This window comes from Osmerus eperlanus, chromosome 11 (genome assembly GCF_963692335.1).
Source record: "Osmerus eperlanus chromosome 11, fOsmEpe2.1, whole genome shotgun sequence".
NCBI classification, from domain to species: Eukaryota; Metazoa; Chordata; class Actinopteri; order Osmeriformes; family Osmeridae; genus Osmerus; species Osmerus eperlanus.
In genome coordinates, this window is record NC_085028.1 from 4,579,700 (window position 1) to 4,606,741 (window position 27,042).

General features: G+C 49.2%; 2 protein-coding genes across 3 annotated transcripts in view; one reads left to right on the forward strand and one right to left on the reverse strand.

The window, feature by feature from the left end:
• Nucleotides 1–12,190, forward strand: part of LOC134028780 (SPRY domain-containing SOCS box protein 4-like) — a 31,572-nt gene extending 19,382 nt beyond the window's left edge. For both annotated transcript variants that reach the window (XM_062472582.1, XM_062472583.1), the window contains 2 exons: nucleotides 2,001–2,914; nucleotides 10,814–12,190. In XM_062472582.1, coding sequence (XP_062328566.1) covers nucleotides 2,206–2,914; nucleotides 10,814–10,941 — 837 coding nt within the window. In that variant the 5' untranslated portion in view covers nucleotides 2,001–2,205 and the 3' untranslated portion in view covers nucleotides 10,942–12,190. The remainder of the gene's footprint in view (nucleotides 1–2,000; nucleotides 2,915–10,813) is intronic.
• Nucleotides 12,191–20,688: 8,498 nt separating this feature from the next.
• The window catches only part of LOC134029330 (calsyntenin-2-like), an 87,357-nt gene continuing 81,003 nt past the window's right edge, over nucleotides 20,689–27,042 (reverse strand). Inside the window, 5 exon segments of the mRNA XM_062473416.1 lie at nucleotides 20,689–22,994; nucleotides 23,607–23,791; nucleotides 25,453–25,576; nucleotides 25,881–26,026; nucleotides 26,424–26,594. Of these exon segments, the coding sequence (XP_062329400.1) occupies nucleotides 22,797–22,994; nucleotides 23,607–23,791; nucleotides 25,453–25,576; nucleotides 25,881–26,026; nucleotides 26,424–26,594 (824 nt within the window). The 3' untranslated portion in view covers nucleotides 20,689–22,796.

The window sequence follows — 27,042 nt, forward strand, 5'->3', positions numbered from 1 at the left end:
GTTTCTCACAAAAACCCCCAACCCCAATCCAGTTGTTGACCAAAAATGTTTTTATACAAAGGCTGGTATGTACCCAACAGGGCACATTCTGGTTATCATATCCCAGTGCCTCCAAACTGGCACCTCCAGGTTCATATCAGCAGCCTGTTGGACCGCTGGCTCCAAAGTTGACACCCCTTTCCTCCCTGCAAAGGATTGTGGGCCGGGATGAGCAAGAGAAGCACAGCTGCTGGCCTTCTGCCACCTGCTCAGCACTAGTAGAACTGGCATGCTGTGTCAGACATGCTGTGCCACAATCCAGTAAATCTCACGGCTGCTCTGTCAAACGGGGTCTTCCAGATCGACACACCCCTCTCCACTGCCCTCTTCTACCCCACCAATCTTCCTAATATTTAGCTGCGGCAAAAAAGGGAGATTTCTAGGCCCCGATAGTGAATTTCCTTGAAACTTTTCAGTCTTTCTGTTCTTCTCAGCATGCTACTAAGCCACACATTTATTACGCAGGGAGTAGGATTTCGACAAGGAGCCTGCCCCATTAGTAGTGCACCTACAGGAAGTGGGAGAGTGAAGTCTCCACAAATCCTTTTTTTTTTTTTTTTTTTTTTTTTTCTTTGTCCACTGAAAGGTCGCTCATGAAATCTTCAAGGAACACAAGTGTACTCGTGTCGCAGACGGAACATTCTTGACTTTTTCCATTGTATATTCGGTGCACTTTGTGCGAGAGGCTGTACTGGCCAACGCAGGGCCAGTGTTGAGCGCCATGGGGCTTTTCAGCTGACTATTGGGGCTGCTCTGTTGGGAGTTTACTGACTGTGTGGTTGATCAAGAGGGAGGAGAGGGAGAGAGATGTTTCTGAGGTAGAGCAGGATCCTTTGTATCTTTCCTCCTTTGTCTGTTTGAAAGCTCTTTGTGCGACGTGGTCTCACACACACACTGCACATGCAAGCGGGCACGAACAGGCATGCGCGCACGCGCAGACACACACACACACATGCACGCACACACACACACACACCAACCCTTCGGAGTGAAGAGGCAGAGGAATGTCATCTTGTCTGAGTGAGTCAGAGGATAAGTTTATCTTCTCTTAGACGTTCCCTCTTTTCCAGAACACAGTTAGCTACCGCAGAGGCTGCCTCCAGCTATTACACACTGCCTCCTTTCGCTCTGTCTCACCCCCCCCCCTCCCCTCTCACACAAAATCTCTCTCCTCTATACACCCCCCTCCTACATCTTTCTTCTCTACATCTCTCTCCCTCTCTGTCTCAGCATCCCTCCCTCTCTCCCTTTCTGTTGTCTTCATCTCAGACTTGTTGTTGTTGTGGTTGTTGACCAGTTTCGGAGTGATTACTGCCCTCCCTGGTGCTGTGCTGTGTGACAGTGTATCCGGGAGTCCTCCAGCAGTAGCATGTGTGCTGGTCTCTGATGGCCCGAAACCCAGGATTACCATCCGTGTGTTCACGAGGGCCTGTGAGCAAGCCCGCCGTCTGCTCACGGGGAGCAGACGGCGGACGGAGCAGAGGGACTTGTGTGTTTGCTCAAATGCTGAACCCCATGATGACGTCATATGAGCGTGAGCATTGATATGGAATATTAGGCTGTATGTAAGTGGTTTATATATTATCTGATTTATAAGGCTTCTATGCTCATGGTTGAGCTCACAGGAGTTCAGGGCCATCAGCTGGGTGGTGCTGCTGTCTGCTGGATTCTCCGGTTCCACTCTAGAGTGCTAGATGGAGCTGTATGGAATTGTCTTTGTGATGGAGCTGTATGGAGATCAGAATTTGGGAGATGCTGTTTGTGCGTGCACTTCTTCTGATCCCATCTGATTCATAGTCAGGTGTTTTTGTCTGATGTTTGTGTGTCAAAGATGGTTATGTTGTGTTATGGTTGTTTTGTTTGATTCTCACAAAAATGTCCACCGCAGCGTTCCACCAGTCCAGGGCTGGTTTACTGTCAGGGAACGCCGGGTCTGAACCATTCCTCTCTCCCTCTTCCAGGACCAGGTCCCCAGTGTGAGGCGCCTGTGTGTGCGTGAGAGAGGCCACTCCCCCCCCCCCGCCCCCCTCGCCCCGCCCGTCTGGCCTCGGAGCCCATGAGGTAACGTCGGGGAAGCCCCGCCCCCATCGCCACCCTCGTTCCACCCTCCTCCATCCCCCCCCCCCCACCCACACCCCTCCTCCCTCCCACCCCCCGGCCCCAGCGATGGGTCAGAAGATCTCCGGCAGCATCAAATCGGTGGACGCGCGCGGCGAGCCGTCCTACCGGCCGGTGCGGCGCGAGCTGCGCGGGCCCGACTTCTGCCGGCCCCCCCGCCTGGACCTGCTGCTGGACATGCCCCAGGCCAGCGGCGAGGCGCAGCAGCGGCACGCCTGGAACCCAGACGACCGCTCGCTCAACGTGTTCGTCAAGGAGGACGACAAGCTCACCTTCCACCGCCACCCGGTGGCCCAGAGCACGGACTGCATCCGCGGCCGCGTGGGCTACACCCGCGGCCTCCACGTGTGGCGCGTGCACTGGCCGGCGCGGCAGCGCGGCACGCACGCCGTGGTGGGCGTGGCCACGGCGGAGGCGCCGCTGCACTCGGTGGGCTACACGGCGCTGGTGGGCTCCGACGCCGAGTCGTGGGGCTGGGACCTCGGGCGCAACCGCCTCTACCACGACTGCAAGAACCGGCCGGCGTCCGCCTCGGCGCCCACCTACCCGGGCTTCCTGGAGGCGGACGAGTCGTTCGTGCTGCCCGACGCCCTGCTGGTGGTGCTGGACATGGACGACGGGACGCTCAGCTTCATGGTGGACGGACAGTACCTGGGCGTGGCCTTCAGGGGCCTGAAGGGCAGGAAGCTGTACCCCATCGTCAGCGCCGTGTGGGGCCACTGTGAGGTGTCTCTGCGCTACATCAACGGACTGGATCGTAAGTCTGCCAAGCGGCGTACTTAGTTTTTTTTTTTTGGGGGGGGGGGGGGGGGGGGGGGTTGTGTCTCGTATCTCTTCTGCCTGTCTTTTATAATTTTTTACCTCTCTTGGTCTCATAATTCTTTCTATGTCTCTCTCTGTTTTTACTCTTGGGCTGTTTCTTTTTCGCTTTTCCTCCTTTTCTTCTTTCACTCTGTCATCCTGTATTCCTCTCTCATGAAGTCATCCCAGATTTGTCTTTAATCTCTCTTCAGGTTTCTAGTCCCCAGTCTTCCATTTGATATCCTCAGGCAGTCCACCGCCCCTAACTAACTGCAGTGTCATTCCTCGTACTCTATTGCGTGTTTATTAATGTGTCATAGCATACACATTCACCCCGGGATTAAAGCATAATAACAGGTCTTATCAAATGAATGACTCATATTCCCCCACACACTCGACTTGACTCTAAATCAAATGCTTTTGTACTGTGTTTGTGTGTGTGTGTGTGTGTGTGCGTACGCCCAGTATGAAATGTTCAGCACAATGACATTGTGTTGTGGAAGCAGAGGTATTATATTTAGAAGTGCTGAGGTGGGAGCCTGGTGCCCGCAAGGGAGATTTCTGCTGATCGACCCAGGCCCAAACAACACAGGCCTGGGTATGACCAGGGGGAGGAGAGAGGGTGGGCGCAGGCAGGGAGGGAGGTAGAAAATAAGAGATAATGGCTGAGGAAAATGCGTTTGGAATCATTAATCAGCATGTCGTTTCTTGAATGCTTTTGCTTGGAGATGGTGGTGTTTGTTGGAGGAAGAAATACAAAGAGAGTGTGTGTGTGCGTGGACAGTCGTGCTAGCATCTGTGTTTGACTCTGGGGTGTGTGGGTTACCCACACAACTAGGTTAGGGTGTTCAGAGGGTCAGACATGGACGCAATGTTCGGGGCTGCTCGCCAGGTGTTTATGTATCTGATCCTGTGTGTGCGTAAGTTGGTGGACAGGAGCCAGGGGGAGGGGGAGTTCTGGAGTGTGTCCCAGTGTGCCTCTGAGCTCAGTGTCTGGGCTTGTGTAGGGAGAAGTGTGTGTGTTTCCTGGAAATCTATCCCTGTGTTTGCGTGGGTGTGTAATTATCGTGACCGTGTGTGTGTGTGTGTGTGTGTGCGAGCCCCTGCATCTGCACGCGTGCCCGTATCAGCACAACCCTGCAGTACACAGACTGCATTGTGCCCTGTATCCTGTGTTCAGGCTGCTCTCTGTCTGTCACACACACACACTGACACACTGTGCCGGCCGCGAGCCGTGTCTCAAACATGTGACATCGACGCATGAATCGGGGGTTGAGCCAAAAACAAGGAGTCTAGTTAGTCGGGCGCCACGTGCCGCTGCCCTGAGAGGGCCAGTGGGGGGCAGGGGAAGCTGACACGTTCTATATGGCAGGCTTCGGACCGGGGAGGGGGGGTCTACGACTCTTTTAGCTCGCCCCGTCCTCCTCCTCAGGGTTTGGTTTCTCCGGCTCTCCTCTACAATGTCTGAAGGCTACGACGACGCCTTTGGGAAGTGATGGAACAAAGTTTTCTTTGAATCCGTCTTTCTCTTCTCTCCCCCCCCTCCCCCTGTTTTTGAAATGTTAATGAAGCATGTGAATGTATGGGACCCGATGTTGGCTAATTTAAAAAGACTAATGAAGGCAAATGTAGCTTATGAGGCAGAACGTGATTCGTCAGTGTGTCTGCCCTCCCCTCCCCTGCACCCCCTCCAGCCTCATTATCTCAGCCGTGTGTGTGTGTGTGTGTGTGTGTGTGTATGCTACATCATGTAGGGATGCTCTCCACGCGAGGCAATGGCGGATGCAGTCCTCCTTCCTGTTGTGTAGTAAACGCTCTGGAGCATGATGTATGGCGACATGCACTAATGATGCGTAATATCTTAACTCCCTGGAAGATGGGGAGGATTCGTATGCATGCTTAGAGAGACGAGCCCCCCCACCACCACCACCACCACTCCCTGTGGAAGCCAAACGGTGTTCCTGTTCTAGTCACAGGAGGCGGGGGAGAGACCTACCCTCGCTCTCTCTCGCGCTCTCTCGTCTCCTCCCTGTCCTCTTCCATTTGAGGAGAGAAGGGGTCTTAACACTTCTCTCTCTCGTTCTCATTCTCTTTCTCATTGTCTGTCTCGTTCTGTCTCGTTCTGTCTCGTTCTGTCTCGTTCTGTCTCGTTCTCCCTCCCTCTCCCTCTCTCTCTCTCTCCCTCCAAGTCCGAATTGTCCCTTTAACACCCGGCTTTAATGCAACTCTCTGATCTGTTCTTCAGAAACACTTTATCCCCTCTCTCTGCCTCCCTCCCTCCAGACACTCGACCTCGCCCTCTGAGCAGGACAACGTATCGATTTTTATCCCGTTTTCTCCAGAAAAGTCTGCAAGTCCCCTAAAAATGGGTGGAGGATCAAGCTTACTGGCTGGGTCTATTCTGGTAACAGTACAGTGGGGGGCTCTGCTCCCCTGGCCCCAGAGTGAGATGGCACACACACACACACACACCAACTAGGCTACCAGCAAGATAAACCCCTTTAAATCAAACGAGAAACGGGTAACGTTGTTGTATCCTTTTTTTCCTTCAGCTTTTTTCAAACCATCATCCATCTCAAATGAATGCTCTTTCACAATGGCGCCGCGCCTACGCCCTTTCCATGTCCGTTCTCCCTCTCTTCGCCTTCTTTCTCTCCTCTACTCCCTGTCTCTCCCCAACTTCAGAATCTGTTCGCCCAAACCTCGGCATCAATGCATGCGCGCCCTGATTGCGATGACAAGTTGCCGTGGAAACAATTTAGCGTAGCGCGCAGGGTGTCAAATTGATCAAACGGAGAGAGTACAGTAAGTGTTGGCTTACAGTGGGTTGGCTACAGAGCGGGTGTGGAGGGAAATCATTTCTTCTGGGTTTGGTTAATTCTTCTGACTGCGTGTGTGTCTGATATGGTATAAATGGGGCACAAATTTGGCCCGAAAAGGTTTCAGTGATAACCATGGTAGAGGCCTTTCCAGTTACATTTATGGCACGTTAGCACTTGTATGCAATGTTTGTTCATGTAAGTTTATTTGTACTCCATAATGTATGTTGGTTCAGTGATTTGAGTGTGTGTATCCGACCCAGTCTCAGCACTGCCCGTTGTGTTAAGTGGGCGGCGAGTGGAATTACGGCATTTAGAGGCCCTGATTATCTAGCAGACCTGAGTGGAAGGAGGGGGTGGGGAGTGGGTGGGGTTAGAGAGCCACTGCAGGGTTTAGTGGATACATTAACGGGAGTTTTATTAGTTAGTTATTTATTTAGCTCCTGTCTGGGGGTCATGGTCCCGAGCGCTAGCCGCTGTCTGGCAATAATGCGCTGGCTAGCGAGGAGAGGAGGATAGTTAGTCAGCCGGTTCACTGAGCAATCGGATTCAGCACAAGTCAACGATTCAATTTGGGCACTGACATTTCCAATTTGAGGGAGGCCAGCTTGTACCTCCCCATTCTCTCCTGTGCCACGAACTGCTACTCTTAATCTCTCCCTCACTTTCTCTACCGTGTCACACTCTGCATGTACTTCCAGTACTCACACACACGCGCGCGTGCACACTCCGGGGTGGGCTATTGAACTGGGTCACACGTGCACTTTGTTAGATAAGCAGAGAAATGGGTCAACAAGTCAATTGTATCTGCACACGTCCTGTTGGCGCCAGTCCCCTCTGACGCCCAGGCCTGACAGAGGAGAGAGAGGTGTGGCGTTTGGAGATGGGGCGGGGGAGTAAATTGGAGCACAAACAGGAACAAGGGGGACCTCTTGCAGTGCTCGTCTTCTCGAAATGACATAAGTGGGTCGAGTTTAGATTGCAGTGCGCGCACACACACACGCTCAGGTAAGACACATGCGTGCTCCCGCGCAGGCATACACACACTCCTCACACACCCAGGTAGGTGCATGCAGACGCGCGCGCGCACACACACACAGCCTATTTTATTGGGTCAGTAGCTATATGAAGTTCTGGGAGTGTTGGGGGTGGATGTGCGTCAGAGCCAGACAGTCACCTGTTGCTTTTCAGACAGGAGAGCAGAGGTACTGATGCAGGAGCAACAGCTCTCTCACTGCTGGCCTCAATCCCTCCTCTTATCTTTCTGCTGTAGCTGCTCAGTTTTTTTTCCTCCAACTGACTGGCACCTGCTTTTTTCCTGTGTGCGCGTATACAATATTCCTCTTTGTGCGTATGTGTGTTTGCAGTCCTGTTTCATTGCATCGACACCCGGTTTTAAAAAGTGTACTTTTGTACCACTGGGCCTGGTGTGGTACTCAGTTTGAGGATGCGTAAGGGGTCATCTTTCACGGTGACGATCCGTCAAACGTGTCGTCCATCTTCCTGCAGGCGTCTGTCCCCCCCCGTCCCTCTCCCCCGCGTGTCATAAGCCCGTCACACTCCCCGCCATTAGGAAAGACAGAGTGCTGGCGAGGAAGATGTATAGCGAGGAGGAAAGAGGTGAGTGAAGGACGGCCCGTGTGTCAGGTCAGGGGAGAGAGAGAGGGCCCAGTCCGTTCAAGCGGGACCAGCCCCCTGTTCATCTGCTCTGGTTCCCAGTTCATCTCCCTCTGGCCTGCTTGATGTGGTTGGCGGGAATGGCGGCAGGTTTTCCTGACGGGTTCCGACAGCCAACATACACACAGGCACATGTCATGCCGAGCAACACAGGAACTCCACACACAACGTAGGCCACTGTACAGAAGCAGGGACTCTCTAGTGAAGGAGTGTGGTGAGGGCCACCCGTCTAGTCAGCTGAGGGAGGCAGGGAGTGGAGCTGGAGCCGGGGGCAGACCACACCATGCTGCCCTCACGTCTGGGCGCCAGCTCCACCGTGGGGGAGAGAGGGGTTACCAAGGAGCACAGACACAGTCTCTGTCTCTCCTAGTAGCTCTACCTCTCCTGTTACTGTGCACTGGGGTTCCTCTCTGCAGTGCTGCCTGCTCTCCCCTCCTTCTGCCCTGCACATTCCCCCCCGACGTTATCTCTGAGGACTCTGCAGCCTGACTCCTAGGAGCTGGGATGTGTTTTCTCTCTCTCTCACACACACACACACAGTGCAGAAGTGGTCTGGTTGAGACAGTTGATGGATGTCTCTTCCTCAGTAGAGAATAGCAACACTCCACCTCAGACACCCGCCTCTCTACAGGACTACTTGTCGCCGTTGGCAAAGCACACAGCGCGCTGGGATTGGCCAGCTTCCAGGAGGCAGACCAACGTCCTCATCAGTCCAGTCCTCTCCCTGAGGAAGTCTCCACCACGCTGAATACCATGTTGCAGCCCTGCCGCCTGTTTCGGGCTCATTGAGCACCTATCAGGATCCTTATTGAGTTGGTGATGCTAGGAGCCTGCTGGCTTTTTGTCCCCCCCTCCATCTTCCTTCTCTCCCTCTCTTTCTGTTTCTCTTTTTCTGCCTCTCTCTCCATCTTTCTCCTCTCTCGTCTCTCTCTCTCTCTCTCTCTCTCTCGCTGGCTCTCTCTTTCTCCGTCTCTCTCCTCTCCCTCAGTCTCTCTCAGGACTATTTTGAGCCTGATTCCCAGGAGATATGATGTGTTTTCCGTCACACGCACACACGCGCTGGCACACAGCAACGGGGGGTGAACAGGCTGACGGGCTCCTCTCCACCATGCAACACACGTCAAAGGGGACACCCCTGTGCATAGGGGTGCTTGCTGCCATGGTAACCAGCCGTTATTGGCCAAACCGGGAGGGAGGTGGGGTTGCCGAGGCTATGTGTGTGTGTGTGTGGGGGGGGGTCACTGATTGCATTTGGTAAATGCTGTAATGAGGCCAGATCCATCTCCTGGAGGTGTGCTGGGCATGCTGGCTTGGTCTGCGTGGCAGGTCTGGGAGGATGGAGGTGGGGTCTGTACCTCTCATGGGAGGATGGAGGTGGGGTCTGTACCTCTCATGGGAGGATGGAGGTGGGGTCTGTACCTCTCATGGGAGGATGGAGGTGGGGTCTGTACCTCTCATGGGAGGATGGAGGTGGGGTCTGTACCTCTCATGGGAGGATGGAGGTGGGGTCTGTACCTCTACACAGGCTCTCAATTGTCGTCCATCCCGGCAGCGTGCCACCGCCTCATGTGGCTCCAGTCTCAACACCTGCTGGAGTACATATTGGCTTTCGAGTGACTCAGCACACACATCTGTTCCAAGTGCATTTTTAATTAACGTATTTAGCTTTGGATTTAAAAGGGCACTGGGATAATAATCGATTAATCTGTCGATTCTTTTTTTCGATTAATCGATGAATCCGATTTTTTTTTTTTTATGCATTAATTTCCAACCCTTTATTCAAAAACAAAACTGACAGTGCAAATTCACAGTGCAAAACATCTTCAGAATGTGCACAAACAGGCACACAATTTAGAAAAAGTTATTAATATTAGCGTGGATTTAATGCTATTTTCCAAGATGAGCAATTTATTTGAGTTTTGTTTAACCCTTGTGCTGCCTTCGGGTCACATGACCCAAAGGTTCATAACGAACCATCGTTGTGTTTAAAAAAATAAAAATAAAAATCTTTTAACCTCCCAAAAGAAAATTATTCACTTTGTTTTTGTATGCGGTAAAGTTGTCACAATACGACGGTGGGTCACAATGACTGATGGGTCAGAATGACCCAAAGATAACACAAGGGTTAAAACTTTATTGAAAATTGAAAGGTTGTGGAAGTAGGCCAGACTTCATTATAATAATCTGGTGTATATTTAAGATTTTTTGACACAACTTTGAAAAAAGTTAAGGTTTGCGAGGATTCAGCTATTTTCAAAGAGTGATTTTCTATCATTTTATTTGAAACTTAATTGAAAAAGTAAAGGCTGTGGACGTATACCAGACATTGTTAAGATACTCAGGTGTCTGAGGTTTTATATTCCTAAAAATGTTATAAAAGTCTACATTTTTCAAAATGGTATGGGTAGTTTTCACCCGGTCCCTAACGTGATGCTGCAAAGTAGCGTCTTCCGATTGTGAGACAAATGTCGAATATGAAACTAACTTCACCTCGGTCAATTAACACAATGTATTAAGTGTGAAATGCTCCCACACCTTGGATGACTTGGGTCGTACTGATTTCTCTGCCTCCGCCATGTGTTTCAGAACAACGTTACTCAACAACGTCTCTCCGATGGCCTTTCCTCTACTTCCGCTCCGCGCTCAACTAAACTTTTTTTTTAATACTCAAACATCTCCTTGACTTAGAGTGGCATAATAATCGCGCGACACAACTAATCGATAATGAAATTCGTTGCCAATGCTTTTAATAATCGATTTTTATCGATTTCATCAATTCGTTGTTACAGCCCTAGTTTCCATGCAGTGGCCACGTAGCCACAAGGGCACCAGTCCATTTAGAACAGCCCCCAGGGGCCCCCCTTGGCATCCTCTGATCAGTCTTCTCCAAGAAAAGGCCAGTCATTTAGCTTGGTGTGTGTGCCTACGCAAGATGGAATGCATAAGAAAAGTTGCTTGTGCGTGTCTAAAGAAATGAGTGCACAGGTGTGTGCGTGATTGACTGTGTACTGCGTTGGTGTGTGTGTGTCCCTGAGTATCACCTTCACACCCTGGGTGTCCAGCAGTGTGTCTGCTGTGAGGTCATCCAGACCCAACAGATGGTTGTGGCAGGTGGAACTGTCAGGTGGATGCACGTGAAAGACACACACACACACACACACACACACACACTGCAGCAAACAGGGAATGCAAAACAGAAGTTAGTGTCTAAGGGTCTCTCTCTCTTACACACGCACACCTTAAAGATAGAAAGTGTATAATCACTGTATTTTGTAATCTGAATGTGATTAGAGTTACTGGTCTTGGTGGCAGCGTGTGTGAAGTCATTAACAGGCCGTCTCTCTCCTGTCCCCCCCCAGCTGAGCCCCTCCCCCTGATGGACCTGTGCAGGCGAGTGGCCAGGCTAGCCCTGGGGCGGGACCGCATCCAGCACATCGACTCCCTCCCGCTGCCCCAGACCCTGAAGAACTACCTCCAGTACCAGTGACCCCCTCCCCCCTCTCCTCCTCCCCCCACACACACACACACACACAACCCACCCACGCTTTACACACACCCGGGAAACCGTGACGAGTCCCCTCTACGTTGGAGCATGGATAGAACTGCCTCCGAGCAGACAGCTCCCCAACGACAGGACTTCTGCTGGTGATCATGAGGATGACGAGGAAGAGAGCGCTGAGCGAGCCCACTCCCAAGGGCTCGCTTCACCCAGTGCCGGCTTGAGACGTTCTGATTTTAGCTTTGCTTTTTTTTTTTACCCCCCGCTCACTGCTGCCCAGGTGCTCAGACCTACGGACTATCTGATGGATGGACGGACGAGAAGATGGAGAGAGAGGGGGAGGGGGGGGGGGGGTCGGACTAAAGCAGAGGCAAGATGATGTGGTTGCGTTGGCAGTGTGGAAGCTTCTGGAATGATGTGTGTGAGTGTGTGAGGGGAGCGTGTTGTGATGCGTCCGACCATATCTACAGCCTCCGGGGAAGCCTCTGAACCTTGTAGATATTTATATTCATATTTATATTCCAATCCTATAGCAGGCTCTGCTGAGACTCCAGCTTCAGCCACATTCAGAGGACACACACTCGCAGGACCAGGCTCACTTCTCTGATCTCATACATTTGCTAACTCTCTCTATATATATATATATGGAGAGGAAGTGTGTGTGTGTGTGGTGTTTCAACCTCCCTCTGCAAAAAGGCACCCTTAAACCTGGTAGAAGACACGACAGACACCGTCCATGTTCTCAGCCCGACACGGCTGACTCCGGTGTCGCCCCCCCCCTCCTCCTCCGCAGGCCCCCCAGTGAGATGAGGCGTGGTGTGGGGGAGAGGGGGTGGGGGAGGAGGAGGTGTTACCAGCCGTCCGCTGGAGCAGCGATGATTGCGATTGATCCACACGGGAATCCGCGACGACTGTTAGTGTGCCTGCTCCATGAAAGGAGAACAGACCCTTTCTGGAACCAGAGGCCGTTTGAAAAACATGGACATGCTGCTTTTCTAGCGTTCTTTTCTTTCTTTTTGTTTTTTTGCCCCCCCCCCCCCCCCCCGATGCTGATGTCCTACTTTTTTTTTTCCTTTGAGCATTTGTTACTTTGTTTCTTTTTCTATGGTTTTTGAGATCTATCTGCAGGACAGGAAGTGGTTTGGCAGAGACGACGTTCTCCCCAGACAGGTGTAGGAATGTGCTACCATGAGCATCTTTTAAATGTGAATAAAAAAACCAAACGAACCAAACCAAATCTATTTGTTTGGATTTTTTTTTCTTTTCTACGGAGCATTCGTTTTTTCCTTCTAAATCAAAGCGTTGCTAGTTTACATGTATCCGTGTCGTGATTTTCTTTCGAACCAGTGACTGCTCCACATATTGCAGTCCCCTCTCTGGTCATATGTCAATGTGTTTATCTCATACACACGCACACACACACACACACACGTTAAAAAGCCAGGCTTTCTGACGTGATTATGATATTATCAACAGAGACCAGTTTCGGCTGTAAAGCATGAATGGATTTTCAAAACACAGTGCCAGAGAAAGCAAGGCTAAACTTTGATCACATAACGGGCTTTGTTCCGACGTTCAAAGTTCTGACTGACTCAGGTTTAGAACCATCACATCCGCCCTCCGTATCAAATACCGGCAGCGGGGGGATCCAACACAAACAGCATATTTCATATCAGTGTTGGAGGATTGGGATTGTAGTCAGTCAAGGATATCTGTGCGCTTGTGCGGGAATTACATGTTATTTATAGATGTACTTCAAGTTGGTTGTGAATCTTAATATGTCAGTTCCGGGTTGTTCTGGGGATGTTTGGCTGTTGAATGTCAACCCCATTAGTGGACTGGTCTGTATCAAGAAACGTTGGCAGTCCACAGCCCTCCTCCAGCCCTTCCCCTCTGTCAGGACACTGGAAAGGAAGATGAGAAGCAACGGATGTATGCAAAAGGAAACAATAGCAAAACAACTTCCTGGGTATAATGCTGCATCACTGTGGTTTTGTGGGCTCCGTATTGTGTGTCGTGCATTGGTAATTCTGAAGATGTCATTCAAATCATGTCGTTAGTGGCCTTAAATAATGCAGCGGCTTGTTTCCTGAGAGACGGGACTTTTTTCCTGGAGAAGGGTGGAAGTGTGCGATGAGTAGTTGTTAGATCCCGTCAAATAATGACTTCTATACCCGACTGAGGTGCGCCTTGCGGTGTGGCAGGTCTGCCATGACTCGCATCTGCCTCCGCATGCCCCAAAGTCAGTGTTTCTCACCCGTTTCAACCCTACCCCTCCCTCTCTCTCCCCCACACACACACACACACACACAAACTCAGTTTCTCTCACTCGTTTTGTGCCACGTTTTGAACGCACAAACACGCGCATCTTTTTCGGTCTTCATTAACATGACGTACACGGTGTTGCTTTAGTTTTCCCTCTCCCTCGCTGGTCTCGTCTTCCTGTTTCTCACCCTCTCCTCAGATTACGCTCCACATCTCTTATCTACCCTTCTCCATCCCTCTCCGGCGTTTTCTGCACTTTCATCATGACAGACTTAATCTCCTGCCTCACCTGCCTCGGCGCATCCATTATGCTGTCCGTCAGGGCTCCCCCCCCCCCCTCCTGCTCTCCCTTCCCGGCTTGTCTTGTTCTGACGCGCTCGCTCTCCTCTCTTCCCATGTCGAACGACACCGGGGGCTCATATCTCTCTCTCTTCCTCCCAGGACCCCCCTTTCCCCCCAAAAAGTAAATTGGTATGTTGAGCGACATAAAGGGGATGGAGTGAGAAGGCTGTTCTGGTTGAAGGGCTGTTTTCTTCCATGGAGAGGTGGGGCAGAAAGATAATAATACATAATTCATAAAAGGAAATCTCCTTAACCCTTGTGCTGCCTTCGGGTCACATGACCCAAAGGTTCATAACGAACCATCATTGTGTTTACCCAGTTTTACCCAATACAAAAACTAATAAAAATAATTTTCTTTTAACCTTTGCAATGTGGGGGGTCTGAGACAGCCCAACGGTTAAAAGAAAATGCTTCACTTTGTTTTTGTATGAGGTAAATTTGTCGCAATACGACGGTGGGTCACACGGCTGATGGGTCAGAATGACCCGAAGATAACACAAGGGTTAAGGCTCGCCGCTTCTCTTTCGGTGGAGGCGTTATGTAAAAAAAGTTAACGTTTCATTCGTTCTGTGATACCCCCCCCCCCCACCACCACCACACACACACCCCATAGTGTAGATGAAATGAAGGGGGGGGGCGACTTCAGACACGTTGGTTTGTCAAAGGATGTGGTTTCTCTGTAACCTGTTTGACTGATCTCTTCAAACACGGGCTCCTCAAGAGGCAGAGACACTTTTTCTATCCACTCTTCATGCATGTCAGAGTTGTCGCATCCTTTTTGTGTGACCTGGGTAAAAATGGCTGCATGCATGAAGCAAAAACATGAGCAGATTATTTATGCTGCTACACATAAACATAAAAGTAGCTTTTTGGGGTCTTGTTGACTCTTTGCAGGCTTTATAAGCATGGACATGATTCATTTGAGGATGACAGCAGCCTCACGCCCCCCCCCCACACACACACACACACACAAACACAGTCAGAGGTCAAAATACTAGGAGCATGCACAGGATTCTGGGAAGGGAGAGGCCTTCCTGGTGTGGACACAGCCGGGAGAGCTTTAGTTGGGATTTCTCAAGTGACTTCCTTTGAGTTTTTCTGTCGCACCATGCCAGGTCATGTCCTGTGATAGGTTGAGGAGTGGGGGCGTGGGAAGAGGGAGGGGCAGGATGCCCAGGAGGGGCAGGATGCCCAGGGGGTGGACTACAGAACACTGAAGAAGAGGACTACAACCGTCTTGTTTCAAGACAAACTGTGTCTTTTATACACATTTGGACTAGAGAGCTTGAATCAATTCGACTTGACTGGCAAAGTGTATTTTAAGCTCAGTTGATTCTTTTGAGGATTTCTCTGAAGCACTACTGCTTGAAGACGGGCAGGATCTGTTAGATGGGAGCTATGGGGGAACAGGGGTAGGAGTATCTTCTGGTAGTTAGGTGGGTTGAGGAGTGGGTTGTTTTGATGTTCTCCATTGTTCCGTTGCCATAGGAGACCCCTAAAGAGTCTTTAGAGTGGGGACCGCTCAGCCAAACACTGGCTTTTAGCACCTGTGTGTGTGAGATGGAGAGCGAGTGTGTGTGTGTGGGTGAAAGAGAAAATGTGAGTGTGTGTGTGTGTTTGCTTGTGATGCTTACAAACACCACAAGAATGTCAGCGTCGGAGTCCTATTGGTCGATCTGGGATGTACACGAGGCAGCTGGAGAGATGAACATTAAACACAGTCTCAGTATGGTGCAAGCTCTAATCCATCTTTATCTCTCCTTTCTCGCTCCCTCTTTCCCTCGGCCGTCCTTCTTGGCCTCCCGCTCCTCTCTCCTCGCGTCCCCCTTTTTATATATATATCTATATATATACATAAAGAAGTGTGTGTCTAGAAAGACTCGGAAGGAAAACCGACCGAAAAATAGGGCGAGAGAAACTTGGTCCGGCGATTTCTAGAAGCGAGGCGTCTTAATTCCTCTCTCGTGTTTACATCACTGGACTTACTGAGCCAAAGCTAAAAGTTTCTTAAATGAGGACCCCCTCCACACAGGCAGAGTGTCGGACCCCCGCCCTGCCTTCTCAACCTTTTTAAATGTCAGCCACTGCCTATTAGCAGCAGTATGTTACACTTAAGTGTCCATCTCAAATTAGCAATGACGGGAACATGCATACACACATGGGCTCCCCATCTACTCCGAGGAGACTCGGGCTAATTAGTAGCCTTAGCTTAAACCCCTGACCGTGTTGGTGTGTGTGTCAGTGCTTGTGCCCTTTCAGTGCCTTAGAGGACAGGGTTAACCTTTGCCCCCAATAAGCAAGGAAGCAGAAGGCACAAACAGTGCACCCATCACGGCTGAGTCATAGTGTCGCCATTCACCCGCCAGTGAACCATGGAGTTTTGTAAACACACACACACTTGTGCGGTATGTCCCGGAAAACATACAAGTGTGACTTGCTCTGTTCATTAGCTCACCCCAGCATTAGTGTCAATGATTTCTGTACATTTCATTTAAACAGTTTTTCATTTATAGATCATTTTTAATTTAAGATCATTTACTGTTTTTGAGAGGCTCCCTAGATATTATATATATATATTCATGTTTTCCCCATGGACACACCTATGAAGTTGTGATGTCTGTCATTGAAGCTGACCTACTGTGATATCTGTCATATCCAGGACACAGGTTTTACAGCTTCATGGGTACGTGCGTGTCCACCTGGGTCACTGTTGTACAGCTACATGCTGCCATCTGCTGGTCACATGTAGTAACTGCACTTCTAACTGTACCCTCTAGAAAGCGCTACGTTTGAACTCTACTTGCTGTCTGGCTCTCTCCCTGGAAGAGAGAATGAGCATAATCTGCTCCAAAACTGAGCGATTTTAAGAATGCTGTGAGATTTTGCTGGCAAACAGCCTTCAAAGCTCAGCAGGTGATGAGATCACCTGTGGTGATTCCGATTCTGGGTCTGAACACAGGGGTTACATTTACATTTAATCATTTAGCAGACGCTTTTATCCAAAGCGACTTAGGGTAGCCAAAACATGAAGCATGCATTGTGAAAAGTGCCAATGGGTAGAACCAGAAGAGCATGTTGTAGTTAAACAAATTACAATTAAACAACATGATCCTTTGATTAACGTTCAGCTGAATGGCTAGGATTGCACCAACTCAATGACATAACCAGGCACGGTCATCGATGACTTTGCAAAGTCTCTCTGAAGCATAAAGAGCCTCTTAGATATAGACAGAGAACATCTTAACAGCCTCATGAGAAACAGATAACTAATGTAGCCAGCAGGCGAGTGTCATCAAATGATATGACTGTCACCTGATGGGGTTCCTTTGTTCGATGGTTAAACTGACAACAGACCTTCCTCTAATCTGGACAGTTATGGAATATGGAAGACTAATGGCCTTACATATCCAGGTGAATACAGCACTTACTGTATTTACATGTAGTCATTTAGCAAACACTCTTATCCAGAGCGTGTGTGTGTGTGTGGGTGAAAGAGAAAATGCGAGTGTGTGTGTGTGTTTGCTTGTGATGCTTACAAACACCACAAGGGTGTTTATCCAGGGCGTCTTACAGTAAGTACAGGGACATTCCCCCGAGGCAAGTAGGGTGAAGTGCCTTGCCCAAGGACACAATGTCATTTAGCACGGCCGGGAATCAAACCGGCAACCTTCTGATTAATAGCCCGATTCCCTAACCGCTCAGCCATCTGACTTCCCTGGAACATTGGATATTCAACATGGATACATGATGATGCTGATAGGGATTTACATAACAGTGGATTCAAATATGCATCATATATTCCGGAATGTTCCACATTCATCTACAATGACACAAGCACCCTGTGGATGGCACAAACTAAATCACCCTTAAAAAGCTTGAGCTGAACCAATCATGGAACAGCCCAATCAGTAATTAGCCAATCAACTGCCTCAGTCATTATGAACCTCCCCTCCCCTCTTACACAAACACAATTACCCCCACCCCTGGCTGGGCTGTGAAAACACACACTTTATTCATGCTCAATCAATTTGCATCCTTTTTTATAGCTCCCATTATGCTCTGGCCAGTGCACATTTAGCAGTCTCATAATTAGGATGACACGGAGGCCATTGCTGAGAGCTGGGCACCTTTGCACCGCGGGGATACGAGGGGCTTGGCCGCGGTTTAGAAATGTCAGTTTTATGATGTGTAGCGAGAGGGTCCCCTCCTGGCTCGTTAGTCCCAGGCTAACAAGTGTTTTGCTTCCGTGGTGGTTATGGAGAGTGTTTATCATGTTTACCTCATGCTGTGTGACAGGATTTCTATTGATGGAAAAGTGTGAAGTGTATGAAGGTGGTTTTGATAGAGTTAAAGAGCAGAAGCTCATTCAGAGCAGTTTTTTTCCGTTTGTATTGTTGAATTAACGTAGATATTGTCAAATGTGACGTGTCAAAAGAAAAAATGTATATCTTTTGAAATACACCCAGACACGTGTGTGACTAAGTGGGATTCTGACTGCCGAGGTAAACTTCCTGTGTAACCTCAGGTGTGGCCTTGTATCTGTGGTGCTCTGTGCTGACCTGGGAACAAGGATGAGGTTGGAAAAGTAGTAATTAAGGTGCATACACACACACGCACACACACACACATTCTCACCCTGTAGGTGGAACTCCACTCCCCAGCTCCTGGCTTGTTGACGCAGCGTGCTCTGAACAGGTCGTGTGTATCTGGGCGGAGCCTGGCGCTCTCCAGCCAGCGGGCCTTCAGACCCCACACGACCACGCCCATCTCCGCCAACATGGCCGTCCCCATGGCAACAGTGTCCTGGAAGTGGATGTCAAAGGGGTCCACCTCTTCATCCATGGGAACGATCCAGAAGATCTAAAGTAAGAGTTTTTACTATTATGACAGAGAACTTAACCCTTGTGCTGCCTTCGGGTCACAATGACCCGAAGGTTCACAACGACCCATCATTGTGTTGCGACAACTTTACCCAATACAAAAACAAAGAAAAAGCATTTTCTTTTAACCTTCGTGCTGTGGGGGGTCGACGGTTAAAAGAAAATCTGGATTTTCGCTCTGGATAAGAGCGTCTGCTAAATGACTAAATGTAAAATGCTTCATTTTATTTTTGTATGAGGTAAAGTTGTCGCAACACGACGGTGGGTCACAATGACTGAATGGTCACAATGACCCGAAGATAACACAAGGGTTAAATGAGTAAACTCAGATAGACGCCAAACTCATGAATTAATAACATCCAGCATGTAGACTCCATATTGCTTATCTGTGAGTGTTTCTCTGTGGAAGCTGGGTAAAGGCCACAGAGAGGGAGTTAGCCATGTGGAGATCTGCCATTTCCTTCCCCGTCCGTGCCCGCTCCAGGGCGCTGCGCAGGGCAGCCTCCCCTACCTATATATTGCTTATCTGTGTGTGTTTATCTGTGTGTTCCTGTTCCAGCCTACCTCCACACTGGCTCCTTTCACGTTGTGCTGGTAGATGATGGGAGGTCTGGCCAGCAGGTGGCGATCTTCAGCCTCGCTGCCGCTGCCTCCGACGCCAGCCCTCTGTCAAGGCAGGACTGCACACCCACCGCACTGATGCCAGTCCCGGGCAGGGGTACCAGGAGAAGATGAAACCTTGGGGCTCCGGTCCAGCATGCCTTGCAGGTCACCGAGGATTCCCTCAAAGTCCAAGGTCCCAGCGGTGCTGGAGGTCAGGTGATCCAGATGGTTCCGCACCAAGGCCTCCTGGTCCAGCAGGATGTTGAGGGGCAACAGCAAGCCCTGGCGCTCCGCTCTGGAGACACTCCATGGCCAGCATGTCAGCTTCAGAATTTCAGCTTTCTCATTGCAGTTATTAAGCTGTAAAACCTTTTATTTTGCCCTTCCGTGCCTGCTCCAGGGCTCTGCGCAGGGCAGCCTCCCCTACCACGGGTAGGTTCCTCGGTGGTGGACACATGGTGACCCGGGTGCCCCTGTTCCATGCACCCCTGGCACCCTACAGCGGGTGAGGCAGGGCTCTTTCTGGCCCTCATCCATTGGCTTGCTGAGCACGTGGCCCTGGAAGGCCCGGTTGCCATGGTGCTTCCCTCAGGCACTTGGCACAGTGGCTGACACTGCAGGTGTGGCATGGGGTGCTGGGCCTTGCGTCGCTTGGGGCAGATGTTGCAGGCGGTGTTCCGCAGGGAACCTTTCTTGACCCTCGATACTTTGGGTCGTTTCAGTTTCCTGAGTCCCTGGACCTTGTCGTGGACGTGGGCTGTGAGGGTGTTCTCAGGGATGCCCAGGCCCCACCGGGCAGGATGGAGTAGTGGGCCTTGCACCGGGGGCAGGAAGTGTCCAATGGGGTCTTGGTGGAGGCAGCCTTCTTGTGAGTGGCACCCAGGCAGGGCTGGCAGGTTGAGTGTGCGCGATGGTTGGAGAACTGTACACGAGGGACTGTAGCTACCCTGGTGGGTTTATCCCTGCCTTCTATTTTTTGGGGGGGATTGAACTGATTGAACCCTCGTCTGCAATGTACTCGTTTCCCAGAGTACTGGAGTGGAGTGCAGGCTGGCGAGCCTTCACACGATCATCTACAGTTGCTAATCGAGATGCTAGCAACCTCTGTGAGAGACTGCACATAAAAGAAACCTTGATACAACAGGTAGGACAAGTGGCTGATCTTTTGATTTGATTTACTTTGTTGTCTACAGTGGAGCGATTCGGCAACCACTTGGACCTGAACTGATTACTTTCGGATCCTTGTTTTGACAGACTGAGTTGTAAATTTGACTGCAAATTGTCCTTTGTGAGTGCTTGTTAGTTTACGCTGTCCCACTGTATGGCATGATTATTTGATGAGAATGAATAAAACAAATGTAATAGAGAAACCCAATATCCTAAATAATAACAACCATTCTCTCGTCTTTGAAATATAGCTCGTGTCAGTGTGTTTCCTTCTATTGTGCGAACAGTTACTATCTTTCCAAAGACCTTATTCTTCTGATCAACTGTCCCATTCATTCTATAATTACTTCTAGTAGCATTGTTAAAGTGAAACACTTGTTACACACACTAAAAGTCTGTATTTTGACAAATAGGAGCCATATTTGTCCTGTTAACAAACACATAGGCTAATCACACACAAATTAATGAAACTCACAGCTCAATTCTAAAACAAGTCTTTATTGGCCAATTTACAGAAAGTGCTGTAGTGACCATCCCAAGGAAACTAGGAAAACCAGACCAAAGGAAAAAAAAAAGTTGAGGAAAAAAACAAAAATAGGTTTGACACATTTTACAAGGTTCATAAAGTGTATTTTCCACCTTTCTCCTTTTCTAAACCAAACATTGGGAGAACATTAGGAAAGGGGGTTGATGCAAAGTCCACTGAGGGATAAAGGGGGCGGGGCGGTGACGTCACAAGAACAGGTGCCACAGGGGATGAGGGGGACCCTAAACAACATTAGAGAACTTTACATGAACATGTATCTATACACAAGGTACTAGTCTTAAAGAGAGAGCAGAGGGGTTTCTCTGCTTGCACTGTAGAAGGGAGGAGAAAGAGAACAGGGGATCATAAATTCAGGGGACGGAGAAAGATTAAGTGTGTAGATTATTGTGTAAATGTCATTAGTGCCTCACAGATGACATAGACACCAGATACTGGGGCCTCGCTTGATTAGATAGTTGGAAGCTTGTGCTTCTCTACACAGCACCACCCTGCCGTGTCAGATGAGGGATTCTGCTCAGGAACAGAACCCTCCAGAGGCCTGTCTCAGACCTTCTCCCCTCAAGGCAGGACCATTAAGTTCTATTGGATGTAGTATGGAGAACTATGGTTATTGACTTAGACTAGAGAAAGACACAGTAAAATGCCCACAAAGTTTAGAAACGAGACAGTGAAAGTCGTGGAATTCACTACAAGTGAACTGAATCTTTCCATGATCATTTTTCTAGATAAATGGGATAATTTCTTTACTTCAAATCAAAATTTCTGGTAAAAGTTTGTTCCGTTTCTGGAGAAAGAACCCCACCCAAATTGAAGCAATTTGGAATGATTAAGACATCGAAATCTAGAAGGGGGTGGGATTTTGGTGAATATGTACAGAATAGTAGGGGCAGGGATTGGTGAGTGTTTGTACATACAGATGGGGGGCGGGGCTTCATTGTGCATACATACAGATGGAGCTGGTCAGGGCTTGCCAGGTTTAGGGCGGGGGTCACCTACTCTAGCCACTATTTACAACGAGGAGCGTAGAAAAATGTACAAGGATTCTCCTCGATCATTGTGTCCAAAAAACAGAACCAAAAAAAGTTATCCACCTCCACTGGGTAAGAACAATATTTTGCAGTAGCAAGTCCAATCGATCACAATAAAATGCTTCACTATTCATAGTGCCTTTTAATTACACTATATATTTCTTCACTTTCACACCTGGACTGCCACATCCAGGCTTGAAATTATCAGTGATAAAATAAAATATATATTCCATTGCAATGAACCAAAAATATTTTCAGGTATTAAAATACTGCAAATCAATCTGAATTTTTTTTTTTCTTCAGTAAAGATAATTTTCAATTTCCATGCCATCTGATACATCGGACACAATGTATGGTATAGACACAATAGAAGCTCCCTAAATCTCAACTTACATTAGCATAATCAACTGGGGAGAAACCAAGAGTAAAAGGACCACAGAACAAACAATTCTGAGGAGATGTTTGTACCCTGAAGACGTAGGCGAAGAATACATGTTTGACAACATTTCAGCAGTACATTTTCACATGTAATAGTATCTTTTCCTCACAGTCTCAGTATAAAAGGACAGGTTATCTGTCACGGATAGGTAAGCCATTGTGATGGGTCTGAGTAACTGGCAGAGAGCCTTATTGACGGTATCTTGAGTACTCAAGATATTTGGGTAGTATTATGGATAGTATTTCTGAGTATTGTATTTCGCAATAAAGTACATTTGAAATAAAGGTACCAAGTCCTTCAAATGAAGCACAGGCTGGAGTCTGGACAAGTGTGTGTGTGTGTGTGTATGTGTGGGTGTGTGTGTGTGTGTACGTGCACCTGTGTGTATTTGTGAACTGCAAATTCAATATTTTATATAGGTTTCAGTTTCTCACCAGTAGGGGGAGATATCACCCCATCTTTAAAGCCACAATTAAGTCTTCTACAGCCTATTGTATTGAATTGAGGGTTGAGTATGTAGATGTAAGTGTGTGCGTGACTGTATTTGTATGTGTGTATATATATTTATATATTTAATAGGTTTATGTAGATTTCTCCCAGTCAGGCTGGACCCTTTTGTTTCCCTGTTGCACCCTGGGAACTCTGACATCCTCCTCTTCGCTGTCATCCGACTCGGCGCTGGTGATGTCGTCCTCTTCCTCCTCCTCTTCCTCGTCTTCCTCCTCCTCCTCGCTAACCTCCTCCTCTGCAACTTGGGGCTCCTCAAAGGTCTGTGGCAGAGAGCAGAGAGATGACCCTCAGACTACTGATAGCTGACCACAGTGCTGGCATCCTGAATGAGGATTCCTCTCCTGCTTCCTATTCCCTTGTTACTGTTCCCTTTTTACTGGAAGCTCTTCATCCCTCCTTCTCTTCCCCAAAACGAGTCTCTTTGCTTCTGCTTGTCTTTCTCTGACTTTCTCACAATCCTCAATGTACCCAATTCCCCTCCCTCGCTCCCCCTCCCCCCCTCTCCCTCGCTCCCTCCGTCCTCCTCCACTACCCTGCTGTGCCCTGTCTCCGTCTTTTCACCTTTCCTTATTGCTCATGCATTTGTTCTCTCTCTCTCCCTGCCCTCTCCCCCCCCCCCCCCCCAGCTACATTTTCTATTTTCAAACTTGTTATTTCCACTCGCTGCTTCTTCCTGTACTTCCTCAGGTCCTCTCTCCTCGCCCTCCATACTCGCACTACCTCGATCATCTCTCAATGGATCTATTGGTCTATTGGATCTCTATTTTTCTATTTTTCTCAGCTATTTTTCTCACCCCCATCACTCCCCGTCTCTCCCCCTCCATTTGAATTTCCCTCTGGGATCTCTCGTCTCTCCCGCCCCCCGTCCTCACCTCCATAGGGTTGACAGTGATGGTGAGGGCAGCCTCGTCCCAGTCCAGGCCGCCCCCCTGGGCCTTGCTGGAGGCCTTCATGTCCTGCTGGTGTGTCAGGTGGATGCGGTAGATGCCCAGCACCACCACCACCACCAGGGCAGCGATACACATCACTATCACCACGGTCGCTGCGCTGGGAACACCTGAGAGAGGGAGAGAACAGGGAGTTGCACATATGACATGAATGTTTAAGTTTATCACACATAATTATACTTCTGCCATGGGCACATCTACATGTTCTCGGGTTGTTAATGAACTATCAACAAAGTGTTCAGGTTCTGGTTAGTGAATGTGGCTTGTTTTGCCTTCTTAACCCTTGTGCTGCCTTCGGGTTACATGACCCAAAGGTTCATAACGAACCATCGTTGTGTTTACCCAATTTTACCCAATACAAAAACAAATAAAAACAATATTCTTTTAACCTTTGCAATGTGGGGGGTCTGAGACAGCCCAACGGTTAAAAGAAAAGGCTTCACTTTGTTTTTGTATGCGGTAAAGTTGTCGCAATACGACGGTGGGTCACAATGACTAATGGGTCAGAATGACCCGAAGATAACACAAGGGTTAAGTAAATTACTGTTTGGTGTTTCTTTAAATGTCTATATGGGAGGCAGAGGGACTGAATAAATGTTACCTGCTATATGACATGTCATGACATAACATAACATCTTTAGTGAAAAGTGTTAGCTTAAAACTGCCACTGCCAGTAGCTTTGTTAAGTATATTGTAAAAAGCACAAGCATAGACAAACCTCTGAACATAAACATGTAGTCGTCTCATTTATGCATGCGATTACTGAAATTCTGTGCAAGACTACTCTTATAAATCACTGTCTGTTCAATATAAACATACCCTTGATAGTGAATACACACACACACACACACACACACACACACACACAGAGAGAGCTCTCCCCTTGATCTAAAATCTCACCAAGACTCTGAAATTGACGTTTGTGTGTGTGTGTGTGTGCGAGGATACAAAGGAATCTTTAATAGATCATTGATTCATCCCAGTTCCCTACATCTGTGTGCGTGAGTGTGTGAGTAAGAATCTCAGACCAAACCCAAGCCTTCTGATGTCTAAAAGAGACTTTACTACTAAGGGTTCTAAAGAGTACATTTAATATGCCCACTCTCTCCAGTCCCAGCCAACTGTCTCACTCCCCTCTCATGCATGCTGCACACATGCTGCACACATGCTTTACCATGTCAACAAGACTTTCACTCATTTCACTTGTGCCCTAGTCTCCCACCACACCACAGTGTCTCTCTGTACCTATCTCCAGCCTCCATCGACACTGGTCTCTCTCCCTTTCACTCCCTCTCGAACTCCCCCACCCCCTCTCTCTCTCTCTCTCTCTCTCTCTCTCTCTCTCTCTCTCTCTGACACACACACACACACCGTCTGCTGCAGCGTCTAAGAGCAGAGTCTGCAAAGCTCTCCAGGACACTAAGCCGCCCATTAGAGGAGGATGAATAATTAAGCTGGGTGGGTAATTGGGATGCGATGTGCACAATCAAGATCTAGAGGCCCAGTGCTCTCCTTAACCCTGATGGATCACTCAGGCCGGCCCACTAGCATCAACAGGGCTCACCGGTTCGAATCCCACGTGTGAAAGTGATGAGTGGACTGTGCAAGCCCCGCATTTGATTACATCAAACGTAATCAACCGTGTGTTTTCAGATTGCAGATCTCTCTGGGTATCTGGTTATATTTTATTGGCAGTGAGGAGTGTGTTATCAAAAGCCTGTTTGGTCACCCCGAATGATTGAGAACAAGCTAAACCTGCTGATGGTCTTACCTGAGTTATGGGAAGGGTAAAGATTGTGGACCATGGAGGAATGATGGACCACTTGCATATACTGGGGCTGGGCCACCATGTGATTGACATGCTCCCCAGCCTCTGAACTGTGTAGGATGCTCACCTGGGTGGTGCAGGGAAAAAGGCCAATATATTAACAGGAACTACCAAATAAGACTTGTTAAAGTACCGTGTGAACATTCCAGTGTACTGCTGTTTGGATCTCTCTTCTAGACCTTCAATCTTCTTTACACTTGTCTCATAGTTCTGTACATACAGTAAATACTACATCTGCACAACAGAAGTCATTTAAGACCATGAGCAGTTTTAATTGGATGCTCTCTGGGAACAGACCGTGGAGAAGTGAGAGTCTGTGGTCTTTGAAAACGTAAAGATTTCCACAAGCAGAGTGTAGATGACCTCCTGACCTCTAGGGTGAACTCGTTGCTGGTGTAGCGGCCGTTGAGCTCGGAGCAGGTGAGGCGGAACTTCCGGTCGCTGGTCTGGGCGGGACGCCAGTTGTGGTAGCGCACCTGCCTGATCACCTGCTCGTAATTAGACATGGAGTCCACACCTGGAGGGGCGGGAGGGCAGGAGATGATCACCATGGTTACCAGAGTGAAAGAAGATGCCAATAAATAATGTATCTATTGCTATGGTTACTGACTGTGCATGCAGGTAGGTGGAGGAGTGTGTTGTATAGAGAACCAAGGTTTTATTGTCCACAAAAAAAAAGAAACACAAAAGCCTTACAACATGTTTAGGGGGGAGCTGGGAAGGGGTCGTTCCTATGGTAACTTACCATAGATAGACATCCCAGAAGAGAAGTTGGGGGGGGGGGGGGTTCCCATGGTAACCTACCATAGATGGACATGCCAATGGAGGAGTTGGGGGTTGGGTTCCCATGGTAACCTACCATAGATGGACATCCCAGAGGAGGAGTTGGGGGTTGGGTTCCCATGGTAACCTACCATAGATGGACATCCCAGAGGAGGAGTTGGTGGCGTCGAGATGTTTCCCCAGCAGGGAGCTGCGGTGGAGCTGCAGACTCTCCTGCTCTGCCCGGAGCTCCTCCCCCAGCACCAGCACATCACAGTAGTCCAGGTTATGGATGATCTCCTCCAGGACCCCTGGCTTGTGGGCTACACAAACACACACACACACACACACACACACACACACACAGGTTCAAAAGCGGCATCCCTCCAGACAGCTTGTTGCCCAGCCTCCATCCCTGCAGACGGCTTGTTGCCCAGCCTCCATCCCTCCAGACAGCTTGTTGCCCAGCCTCCATCCTTCTAGACAGCTTGTTGCCCAGCCTCCATCCCTCCAGACAGCTTGTTGCCCAGCCTCCATCCCTCCAGACGGCTTGTTGCCCAGCCTCCATCCCTCCAGACGGCTTGTTGCCCAGCCTCCATCCCTCCAGACGGCTTGTTGCCCAGCCTCCATCCCTCCAGACAGCTTGTTGCCCAGCCTCCATCCCTCTAGACAGCTTGTTGCCCAGCCTCCATCCCTCCAGACAGCTTGTTGCCCAGCCTCCATCCCTCCAGACAGCTTGTTGCCCAGCCTCCATCCCTCCAGACAGCTTGT